General features: G+C 45.8%; 1 protein-coding gene across 6 annotated transcripts in view; it reads left to right on the top strand.

Annotated features, from left to right (window-relative positions):
- Positions 1-12,182, top strand: part of ROCK2 (Rho associated coiled-coil containing protein kinase 2) — a 211,146-nt gene that overhangs the window by 91,770 nt on the left and 107,194 nt on the right. For all 6 annotated transcript variants that reach the window (XM_056564195.1, XM_056564199.1, XM_056564197.1 and 3 more), the window contains 3 exons: positions 4,731-4,812; positions 9,377-9,477; positions 10,973-11,110. In XM_056564195.1, coding sequence (XP_056420170.1) covers positions 4,731-4,812; positions 9,377-9,477; positions 10,973-11,110 — 321 coding nt within the window. The remainder of the gene's footprint in view (positions 1-4,730; positions 4,813-9,376; positions 9,478-10,972; positions 11,111-12,182) is intronic.

Raw genomic sequence — 12,182 nt, 5'->3', positions numbered from 1 at the left:
TCTGCATAATATGATTTACTATTTTATCTGTTCATGAATGGCACCTCAGTTCTAGGTACTGGTCATGTAGATATGGTAGGTTTTTGCCTTGCCCAGGACATTCTAGTACAAGACAGGTAAAGCAGAGTGACTTCTGATGCCCCCGACACAATACGGAGTGGATATTCTTGTTCTCTTTTTTTATGGCTGGTGACTTCACATCGACTTGTTTAGTTTCCTCAGCAGTTTTTCTTCCTCATTTTCTGCTTTGTACTTTGTCCTGTTTATTTGGTTGACTGTTCTTGTCTCAACATAACAACAGCTGATGTATCATCGGTGGCCCTGAACAACACCAGACCTAATCTGGAACCACAACATGAAATGGAAATGTACTGCCCGCATGTCTTTGATCAAGTTTTTATTTAGATCTAATCTCATACACATGGGAATTCTCTGTGCACAAAGACATACATGCACAGTTCAATACCTGTGCAATATCAATGCAACGTCACGTCCGGTCCAGCCCGCCTCATTCAGTTCAGCCTGCCCCATTTCCTGTCCAGTCCAACCTGGACCTGTCTAGTCCTGTCCACCCTTCCACAGCCTCGTCCAATCCAGCCCGCCCCGGCCTCGTCCAATCCAGCCCGCCCCGGCCTCGTCCAATCCAGCCCGCCCCGGCCTCGTCCAATCCAGCCCGCCCCGGCCTCGTCCAATCCAGCACGCCCCGGCCTCGTCCAATCCAGCCCGCCCCGGCCTCATGCAGTTCAGCCTTCCCCGGCCATTTCCAATCCACCCTGCCCTGGCCTACTCTAGTCCACCCTGCCCTGGCCTGGCCTACTCCAGTCCAGTCTGCTCCGGCCTTGTCCGGTCAAGCCTGCCCCGGCCTCGTCTATAGTTTTCAGTTGAACAGAATAGTTACAGTAATGTCCCCAAACACTGCTTTCTTCCTAAAATTGTTCTTCTTACCGAGGAAAAATTTTAACAAATATTCATTTTCGAATTAATATAAATGTATTTGTAATAAATGAAACCTGCATAGACATTTCATGTGTTGCACATTGGCTCTGCTATTCTTGGTGAGGCCATGAGTACAATGAACAGATATGACATGTGTATTCTGAGGGCTCCTACTCTTTTAATGGCTTTACAAAGGCCGTGGACTCTCATCTGATTGTATGTTTAGCGGCACGCTGTGCCAGAACTGTAAGTCGCTCACACGTCATTTGTTTGAACAGAACGATAATAGGAAGGGTCCGGGGTTTTACAGTTCTGTCATAGCGCAGAGGAAGGAGAGCATGAAATCATTTGAGCGGCAGGTTTCCTGACATCTGGAGAAGAGACTGCCGGCTTCCTGCTTCCCCTCGTATCTCCGCAGTAGCACGGTGCTATATAAAACTCCTCATCATTCCCGCCACTGCTCCATATTGCTTTTGTTTTCAATGAAACAAATATAAGAGACAGATGACCTGAGTATGGGGCTAGTCACACTGGTGTCATGGCTTCCCTTTATACTAGATCCAGGGCGTATCTTTTATGATCCGTTTTGTATAAAATCATTGATTTATTGGCCATTGACTTGTCTTTTCTAAATAGATAGAATAGTGCTCACTGCCCTATTGTGATGCCAAACGGTATTGGGGCATCCCTGCTTAAAAGAAACACCAAGGCCCAGATTTATCAAACTGTGTGAGAGGAAAAGTGGAGAGATTTTTCCACAGCGACCAATCACAGCTCAGCTAAGAGCTCTGGTAAAGTGAAAGCTGAGCTTTGATTGGCTGCTGTGGAAAAATCTCTCCACTTTTCCTCTCACACAGTTTGATAAATCTCGGCGAATGTGACCTATTTAGACGTTACCTAAACAGATTTGGCTGGGTTCACACCACGTTTTTGCAATACAGTTCCCGTATCAGGTTATTGATAAAAAACTGATTCCTCAATACCTGACTAAACTGTATCAAAACGTGTGTACAAATTTGAATTCGTATACGGTTTGAAAAATGATGTCCGGTTGCATCCGTTTTTTAAGAAAATAAAGTATATGTTTTTAACGTTTCACTCCATTATGAATAAAGTTTCACACGTTTGATTGAAATTCCAAGAAAAAAAACTGTGCAAAGTCAAAAACCGTATGGTGAAAAATGATGGAAACATACGCACATACGGCTCTGTACGGTTCCAATTGTTAAAAAAAAACATATATGTTTCAATACGGTTTTTCACCCGCACCAAAAACCTTGGTAGGCTGCGGTTTTGAGTACGGGAAGACACAACCGGATGCATCTTTTGGCATACGGTTTTCAATGGAGATTCAATGCATTCGGTTTCCAATATGGTTCTGTACGGTTTTTAAATTGAAAACGTACACGGAACTGTATTGCAAAAACGTGGTGTGAACCCAGCCTTAGTTGTCTATGGATTAAACTGCTAGGTCTTGAAGGGGTACTTCACTGGCCAGTGTTCGGAACGCTGTGTGTTTGCTGCGGGGGTCAGCCACACCCCCTCGAGATGTCAGGCCACACCCTCTCAATGCAAGTCTATGGGAGGGGGTGTTACGGCCGACCCCCGCAGCGGGCACACTGAGTTCGGAACTAAATGTTCCGAACGATGGCCAGTGGAGTACCCCTTTAAGAAAGGTTGAACTTGAAGAACTTTTCCTTTCAAAGATGGACATTCACCATTTCAGACAAGGCTCTGTGGGTAAAGCCTCTGCCTTTTCCAGTCCAGCCTGCCCCGTCCACGACCAGTCCTGCCCTATTAAACTTTGGCCATGGCTTTTAGTACAACTGAATAGATATAAACAAGCCTCTAAAGCAGTGTTTCCCAACCAGGGTGCCTCCAGCTGTTGCAAAACGACAACTCCCAGCATGCCCGGACAGCCGAAGGCTGTTGTTGTTGTTTTGCAACAGCTGGAGGCACCCTGGTTGGGAAACACTTCTCTAAAGGTTTATGAACGTACTACTATTAAAGGGGTAGTCCAGTGGTGAAAAACGTATCCCCTATCCTAAGGGGGCCCCCTGCGATCTCTCTGTACGGGGGCCAGGCTCTCCGGCCAGATAGCGGGTGTCGACCCCCGCACGAAGCAGCGGCCGACACGCCCCCTCAATACATCTCTATGGCAGAGCCGGAGATTGCCGAAGGCAGCGCCAATTCTTTAATTTTTAAAAAAGGCTTCTAAAAAATGAAACAAGTGATCTGATTGGTTGCTATGGGCAACTGGTCAGATTTTGGTCAAGTTTTGATAAATCTCCACCACACTGTTTTGCGTGGGCCTCTAAACGTCCTGCACAGACAGCGTATATGTCCAGAAAATGGACCGAATGTACTAGACTACCTTTGACCCAATAAAGTTAATAGACCCCGTCGGCAACAAGTCGGTACATTGGCGGGTTGCTGACGTATAGGCAGATGTGGGGCCAAAACCAAGATGTGAACTAAGCCTAATGTGTTTCATGACTATCCCCCGAAGACAAATGTGAGGAGGGGGTATTTCTATATACCCGCGCCCCAATGAACTAAATCTTTATTTTTGAGCAAGTCTGGTGAAATACAGTACCTCTAAGCTGTAGAAGTGTTTTGCTGACAGTGTATGTTACAAGACGAAATGCGAAACGCACAAATTGCATGAATTTTCTGACTGTTTTTATTAGGGATCGACCGATTATTGGTTTGGCCGATATTCACGATTTTGGACATTATCGGTATCGGCAATTAACTTGCCGATATGCCGATAATGCACCCCCCCCCCCCCCCGTCCTGCCTCCCCGGCCAGAGACCTCTGCTGCTGCCCCATTGCCTCCCCCATCCCCGGTGTTATAATTACCTGTTCCCGGGGTCTGCGCTACTTCTGGCTCCTGCAACGTGCTGCACAGCGCAATGACGAGTGATGTCCTCAAAGCAACGTCACCGCCAGTGCGCACAGTGACGGCTCAGGACGCCGCCGGAGCCAGAAGTAGCTCGGACCCCGGGAACAGGTAATTATAAACCCGGGGATGGGGGAAGCAATGGGGCAGCGGCGGCAGTCGTGGTTGGACTACGGAAGACCCCAGGATAGGCAGGGGGAGAGAAGCGGACGGCGGTGGTCTCTGGCCCCGCAAAAGCCGCTGCAGTTCATTGATTTAAAGCCCCCGCTTTAAATGATTGATCTGCAGCGGCTTCTGTGGGGCCGGGTGGGGGGAAATAGCCGATAACTTATACTGGAATATCGGTATAAGTTATCTGCAATCGGCCTGAAAGGTCACAGATGATCGGTATCGGCCCTAAAAAATCGATATCGGTCGATCCCTAGCTTTTATTATTTTTTTATGCAGCATCTATAGTCCTTACTATAGCTTTAGTTTACCATCTGCTGCTATTGTGTACATTTTCAATCAGGCTGATTTCCATTGTTTATAGGTCCACTATCAGTGTATGAACGTGGTATTTTAATATATGTAGGTTATATTTTTGATATCAGTATTGTGAAATAAAGATGGGTATTTTTTATTGTACTATGTTATTAGTGTACTATTTTTTCGATGCAAACATGTAGCGTACAATCCAACGCGTTTACAGTGATGGCAAAGTGAATAGGATTTAGCCACAACGATTACTCAACCACAGCCACACAATATGGCGGAGATTTATTGATTAGTTATTTACATACGGTCCTCTGTGATGGTAGCCGTCCTATAATATAGCTGATCTGTTGACTTTTTGTGATGGTTTTTAGTACAGTTTACTGTGTAAGTAACCGGTTAATCTCTTTCTTGTAGGATGGACTCAATTCCTTGGTCCTTGACCTCGACTTCCCTGCACTGCGAAAGAATAAGAATATCGACAACTTCCTGAATAGATGTAAGTGTTTATTATAGTAAAAGATTTGTTGTATGTTCATCATAATGGGGTTCAGAAATATTAGCCCTAGACCGGGGGCCCCTGGCAGTTGCAAAACTACAACTCCCAGCATGCCCGGACAGCCAAAGGCTGTCCGGGCATGCTGGGAGTTGTTGTTTTACAACAGCTGGAGGTCTCCTGGTTGGGAGACGCTGGCCTACACACAAAATCAATCCTTATAAAAGAGATGAGCGAACTTGCAGTAAATTCGATTCGTCACGAACTTCTCGGCTCGGCAGTTGATGACTTATCCTGCATAAATTAGTTCAGCTTTCAGGTGCTCCGGTGGGCTGGAAAAGGTGGATACAGTCCTAGGAAAGAGTCTCCTAGGACTGTATCCACCTTTTCCAGCCCACCGGAGCACCAGAAAGCTGAACTAATTTATCGACTGCCGAGCCGAGAAGTTCGTGACGAATCGAATTTACTGTAAATTCGCTCATCTCTACTTATAAAGCATTCTTTATGATGATACTGTGTGCTTTACTTTAGAAGGGCTTGATTTATTGACCCGTAGATGTCCTATGTTGCATGGTAACCTGGCAGTTTAAAGGAGATCAGAAATTACCTATTTTGTCAATCAAGTTGTTATGTTAAACTTTATTTGAAAAAAATAAATGATAATTATAAATTGGTGACTTTTTTTTACATTTTTTTTTAAATTTTTCATTTTAATATCCGTATTTATAAAATAATTGTGGCTAATAGGAAGCTGACATTTGGGAGCAGAAATTTAGGCTAAGGCCAGGTTCACACAGCAGAATTTCGGCACTGAATTCTGCATGAAAATTCTGCATGAATTAAAGGGGCACTCCGCTGCTCAGTGTTGGGAACAAACTGTTCCGAATGCTGTAGCCGCCGCCGGGAGCTCTTGACGTCATAGCCCCGCCCCCTCATGATGTCACGTACCCCCCCCCCCCCCTCAATGCAAGTCTATGGGAGGGGGCGCATTGAGGGGGCGGGGTGATGTCATGAGGGGCGGGGCTGTACCGTTACGAGCTCATGGCACCGGCTCCAGCGTTCGGGACAGTTTGTTCCAAATGCTGAGCAGCGGAGTACCCCTTTAATAGCCAATACACTTTAATGGGATTCCTGTAGCAGAAATTCTGATGTGTGAATGGGACGGCAGAATCCCATTGAAGTGTATTGGCTATAAATTCATGCCGATTTTCTGGCAGAATTGAGTGCAGAAATTCTGCCGTGTGGACACTGCCTAAGGCTATGTTCATACGCCCAAATTTCTGCTTGGAATTCTGCATAAAAAATTCTGCATGAATTTATAGCCAATACACTTCAATTGGATTTCCCTGTCCCATTCACACAGCAGAATTTCCACTGCAGGAATTCCATTGAAGTGAATGGGCAATTAAAGGGGTATTCCAGGCCAAAACTTTTTTTTATATATCAACTGGCTCCGGAAAGTTAAACAGATTTGTAAATTACTTCTATTAAAAAATCTTAATCCTTCCAATAGTTATTAGCTTCTGAAGTTGAGTTGTTGTTTTCTATCTAACTGCTCTCTTATGACTCACGTCCCGGGAGCTGTGCAGTTCCTATGGGGATATTCTCCCAGCATGCACAGCTCCCGGGACGTGACATCATCATTGAGCAGTTAGACAGAAAACTTCAGAAGCTAATAACTATTGGAAGGATTAAGATTTTTTAATAGAAGTAATTTACAAATCTGTTTAACTTTCCGGAGCCAGTTGATATATAAAAAAAAGTTTTTCATTTTCATGCAGAAATCCCTGGATGTCGCTCCATCACTGTCGCCGTGTCCCCGCCGCTCTGGAATGTCTCTGCTGCCGGCCGGGTATCCTCGCTCTCCGTCGCCGCCATCACGTCGTTACGCACGCCGACGCACGTACGCGACGACGTGATGACGAGAAAGGAGAGCGCCGGCCATACAGGGGATCCCTGAACGGAGAAGACACCGAGGAGGCAGGTAAGGTCCCTCCCGGTGTCCTGTAAGCACTAACCCGGCTATTCAGTCGGGCTGTTCGGGAACGCGGTTTGGAACCAGTGAAATCGCGACGGTCCCGAACAGCCAGACTAAACAGCCGGGTTAGTGTCACTGTCCCTTCAGACGCGGCGGTCAGCTTTGATCGCCGCGTCTGAAGGGTTAATACAGGGCATCACCGCGATCGGTGATGTCCTGTATTAGCCGCGGGTCCCGGCGGTTGATGGCCGCAGGAACCGCCGCGATAGGGGTGTATTCGCCGTATAAGACGCACCGACTTTTCCCCCCCAGTTTTGGGGAAGAAAAAGTGCGTCTTATACGGCGAAAAATACGGTAATTAACTCTAAACACCTGCAAAAGATTCCTGAGGCTTTTAAAAACTCCCAGCCTGGTTCATTACTCAAAACCGCAATCATGGGTAAGACTACTGACCTGACCGCTGTCCAGAAGGCCATCATTGACCCCTCAAGCAAGAGGGTAAGACCCAGAAAGACATTTCTGAACAAATAGGCTGTTCCCAGAGAGCTGTATCAAGGCACCTCAATGGGAAGTCTGTGGGAAGGAAAAAATGTGGCAGAAAACGCTCCACAACGAGAAGAGGTGACCGGAGCCTGAGGAAGATTGTGGAGAAGGACCGATTCCAGACCTTGGGGGACCTGCGGAAGCAGTGGACTGAGTCTGGAGTAGAAACATCCAGAGCCACCGTGCCCAGGCGTGTGCAGGAAATGGGCTACAGGTGCCGCCTTCCCCAGGTCAAGCCACTTTTTAACCAGAAACAGCGGCAGAAGCGCCTGACCTGGGCTACAGACAAGCAGCACTGGACTGTTGCTCAGTGGTCCAAAGTACTTTTTTCGCATGAAAGGAAATTTTTCATGTCATTCGGAAATAAAGATGCCAGAATCTGGAGGAAGACAGGGGAGAAGGAAATGCCAAAATGCCTGAAGTCCAGTGTCAAGTACCCACAGTCAGTGATGGTCTGGGGCGCCATGTCAGCTGCTGGTGTTGGTCCACTGTGTTTTATCATGGGCAGGGTCAATGCAGCTGCTATCAGGAGATTTGGGAGCACTTCATGCTTCCATCTGCTGAAAAGCTTTATGGAGATGAAGATTTCATTTTTCAGCACGACCTGGCACCTGCTCACAGAGCCAAAACCACTGGTACATGGTTTACTGACCATGGTATTACTGGGCTCAATTGGCCTCCCAACTCTCCTGACCTGAACCCCTTAGAGAATCTGTGGGATATTGTGAAGAGAAAGTTGAGAGACCCAACACTCTGGATGAGCTTAAGGCCGCTATAGAAGCATCCTGGGCCTCCATAACACCTCAGCAGGGCCACAGGCTGATTGCCTCCATGCCACGCCGCATTCAAGCAGCCATTTCTGCAAAAGGATTCCCGACCAAGTATTGAGTGCATAACTGAACATATACCGTATTTTTCGTCCTATAGGACGCACCGGCGTATAAGACGCACCTAATTTTTAGGGGCAACATCTAAAAAAATAAAGATTTTGAACCCAATAGTGGTCTTCAACCTGCGGACCTCCAGATGTTGCAAAACTACAACTCCCAGCATGCCCGGACAGCCGTTGGCTGTCCGGGCATGCTGGGAGTTGTAGTTTTGCAACATCTGAAGGTCCGCAGATTGAAGACCACTGGATAGGAGGTAATACTCACGTGTCCCCGCCGCTCCGAACCTGTCACCGCTGCCCTGGATGTCGCTCCATCGCTGTCGCCGTGTCCCCGTCACTCCGGAACGTCTCTGCTGCCGGCCGGGTATCCTCGCTCTCTGTCGCCGCCATCACATCGTTACACACGCCGACGCACGTACGCGACGACGTGATGACGAGGAAGGAGAGCGCCGGCCATACAGGGGATCCCTGAACGGAGAAGACACTGAGGAGGCAGGTAAGGTCCCCCCCCCCCCCCCCCCGGTGTCCTGTAAGCACTAACCCGGCTATTCAGTCGGGCTGTCCGGGACCGCCGCAGTGAAATCGCGCCGGTCCCGAACAGCCCGACTGAACAGCCGGGTTAGTGTCACTTTCTCTTCAGACGCGGCGGTCAGCTTTGATCGCCGCGCCTGAAGGGTTAATACAGGGCATCACCGCGATCGGTGATGTCCTGTATTAGCCGCGGGTCCCGGCCGTTGATGGCCGCAGGGACCGCCACGATAGGGGTGTATTCGCCGTATAAGACGCACCGACTTTCCCCCCCCAGTTTTGGGGAAGAAAAAGTGCGTCTTATACGGCGAAAAATACGTTAATTATTTGTAGGTTGACTTTTTTTGTATTAAAAACACTTTTCTTTTATTGGTCGGATAAAATATGCTAATTTTTTGAGATAGGAATTTTGGGTTTTCATGAGCTGTAAGTCAAAATCATCAGTATTAAAACAATAAAAGACCAGAAATATTTCAGTTGGGGTGCAATGAATCTAAAATATATGAAAGTTTAATTTTTATCATTACATTATGGAAAATAATGAACTTTAGCACAATATGCACATTTTTAGAGAAGAACCTGTATGTATATTAAATGTGAGATTTTTTTTATTTATTTATTTTTTTTAGATGAAAAAGTTGTGAGTGAGGTGCGCCAATTACAGATGAAAGCGGAGGATTATGATGTAGTAAAAGTCATTGGACGGGGAGCCTTCGGTGAAGTCCAGCTGGTAAGAAATGGCTGTTATTGTCTGATTGAGTACAACACTGGATGGAGCGTGTATGAGCGAAGAGGTAGTCTAGTGAATGTAACATAGTAACATAGTTCATAACGCTGAAAAAAGACCAGAGTCCATCAAGTTCAACCTATATCCCTAATGAGTCCCTAATGAGCTGATCCAGAGGAAGGCAAAAAACCCTTATACTAGAGGTAAAAATTCCGTCCAGCCTCCAAATATGGCATCAGAATAAATCCCTGGATCAACGTTCTGTCCTTATAAATCTAATATACATAACCAGCAATGTTATTGTTCTCCAAAAATGCATCCAGATCCCTTTTGAATTCTTTTACAGAGTTCACCATGACCACCTCCTCCGGGAGAGAATTCCACATTCCCACTGCTCTTACAGTAAAGAACCCCAGTCTGTGCTGGTGTAGAAACCTTCTTTCCTCTAGACGTAGAGGATGCCCCCTTGTTATAGATACAGTCCTGGGTATAAATAGATCATGGGAGAGATCTCTGTACTGTCCCCTGATATATTTATACATAGTTATTAGGTCTCCCCTAAGCCTTCTTTTTTCTAAACTAAATAACCCTAATTCTGATAATCTTTCTGGGTACTGTAGTCCTCCCATTCCCCGTATTACTCTGGTTGCCCGTCTTTGAACCCTCTCCAGTTCCACTATATCTTTCTTGTACACTGGTGCCCAGTACTGCACACTGTATTATTGGTTAAAAAGTGTGTATATTTTTTTTTTTATCCCTAAACTATTGTCTGTGTGTCTCTTTGAGGAGTCCAAAAACAGGAAGTGAGGACAGGACAAGCAGGGCTCTGTGCACTAAGGAAAATCATGACAGCGTGCACTGAGGCTCTATAACATGCTCTGGACTCATACATCAGGATGATTGACAAGCCAGGAGTCTGCACAGATCCCTGCTCGTCCTGTCCTCACTTCCTGTTTTTGGTCTCCTCATAGAGACACACAGACAATAGCTGCAGGGACAGCATTTTTTTCACCCAAAAATATACACAATTTTTAATCAATGTATATTACAAATATACATATAATGGTATTATCTACATTATATAAAAAGTTTTTGTTGACGACGGGTACACTTTAAGAAACATGCCTTTTAAATAAATCCACGCTGTATGTATGATGTGCATAGTGTCCTAACAATAAATGGTATAAAACATCAGGCTGCTATATTGCACTGGGTTGTCCCATATTTAACATTTTGGGCTCCCTCATCATTCGCTGCATACATAGGTCTTCAGTACAATTGTCTGTCTATGGCAGTAGTCTCCAAACAGAACCACAAGATGTTGCAAAACTACAACTCCCAGCATGCCCGGACAGCCGTTGGCTGTCCGGGCATGCTGGGAGTTGTAGTTTTGCAGCACCTAGAGGCACACTGGTTGGAGACTATTGGTGTATGGCAATGACTTGACTATGGGTGTTGAATTTTTACATTCATTTATTGGGTTCTTTATCTTTTACAGGTTCGGCACAAAAGCACACAAAAAGTTTATGCAATGAAACTGCTAAGTAAATTCGAAATGATAAAAAGATCCGATTCTGCCTTTTTTTGGGAAGAAAGGGATATCATGGCCTTTGCAAACAGCCCGTGGGTAGTTCAGGTAATGTGAAGGTTTATTATATTTTATCAAGGGATTTTGCTAGAGATGAGTGAACTTACAGTAAATTCGATTCGTCACGAACTTCTCGGCTCGGCAGTCGATGACTTTTCCTGCATAAATTAGTTCAGCTTTCCGATGCTCCGGTGGGCTGGAAAAGGTGGATACAGTCCTAGGAGACTCTTTCCTAGGAATGTATCCACCTTTTCCAGCCCACGGGAGCACCTGAAGGCTGAACTAATTTACGCAGGAAAAGTCATCAACTGCCGAGCCGAGAAGTTTGTGACGAATCGAATTTACTGTAAGTTTGCTCATCTCTAGATTTTGTCTATTCGTTTCTGAATGGCGGGGGTCCAACACCCAACCAGTCCCCGCGCCATTGATCAAAAGACCGGCGGAAATTCGGCAATTACAGGCGCCAGCTGGAACATGCCAGCAATACGACCGCTTGAAAATGAGCAGTCTCCATAGACTGCAATGCATTTTCGAGCGGATTCTGATGAAAGAAAATTCCGCCCTATGCACAGTACTGCAGAATCCCATTGAAAATAAAGGGACTCTGCTGCAACGGAATTTTTCCTCCAGATTCCGCTAAAAAATTCCGTCATATGAACATGGCCCAATACAAGACAGGACAGGTGCCCCAAACTGAGAGGCACTCTTTGTAACTATTCTCGGCAGGAGAGATGGGGGGGTCCCGAACCAAAAACCCTCCTCTGAATTCCTTAGTAGGAAATAGGAAAATAGTTTTTTCTATACTTGACAACTCCTTCAGTATCTGTCGGATAAGCTTCAGCATATGGACAGTCATTAGGTTTTATTTGTGAACCAGGAATCTGTAGTTAGTGATTATTTTTAGAGTGTGGAATTGTGGGAAAACAGGCAATAAAACTGAATTTGAATTGTTAGGCTCAGTTCACATTTGTGGCGTGGGCTTCTGTTTATGATGACGGATCCAAACCGTGCCCGACAGATCCTTTTAACTTTATGATGTGGTTCATCGGGGTTCTATTGAAATGTGTAATTTTTGTTATTTATCTTTATTCACAACCACATATACATACATATATCTATT

The sequence above is a fragment of the Hyla sarda genome, chromosome 3 (assembly GCF_029499605.1).
Source record: "Hyla sarda isolate aHylSar1 chromosome 3, aHylSar1.hap1, whole genome shotgun sequence".
Lineage (NCBI taxonomy): Eukaryota > Metazoa > Chordata > Amphibia > Anura > Hylidae > Hyla > Hyla sarda.
Note: the sequence above shows the minus strand (reverse complement) of the source record. Positions and strands in the feature narration are given on the sequence as shown.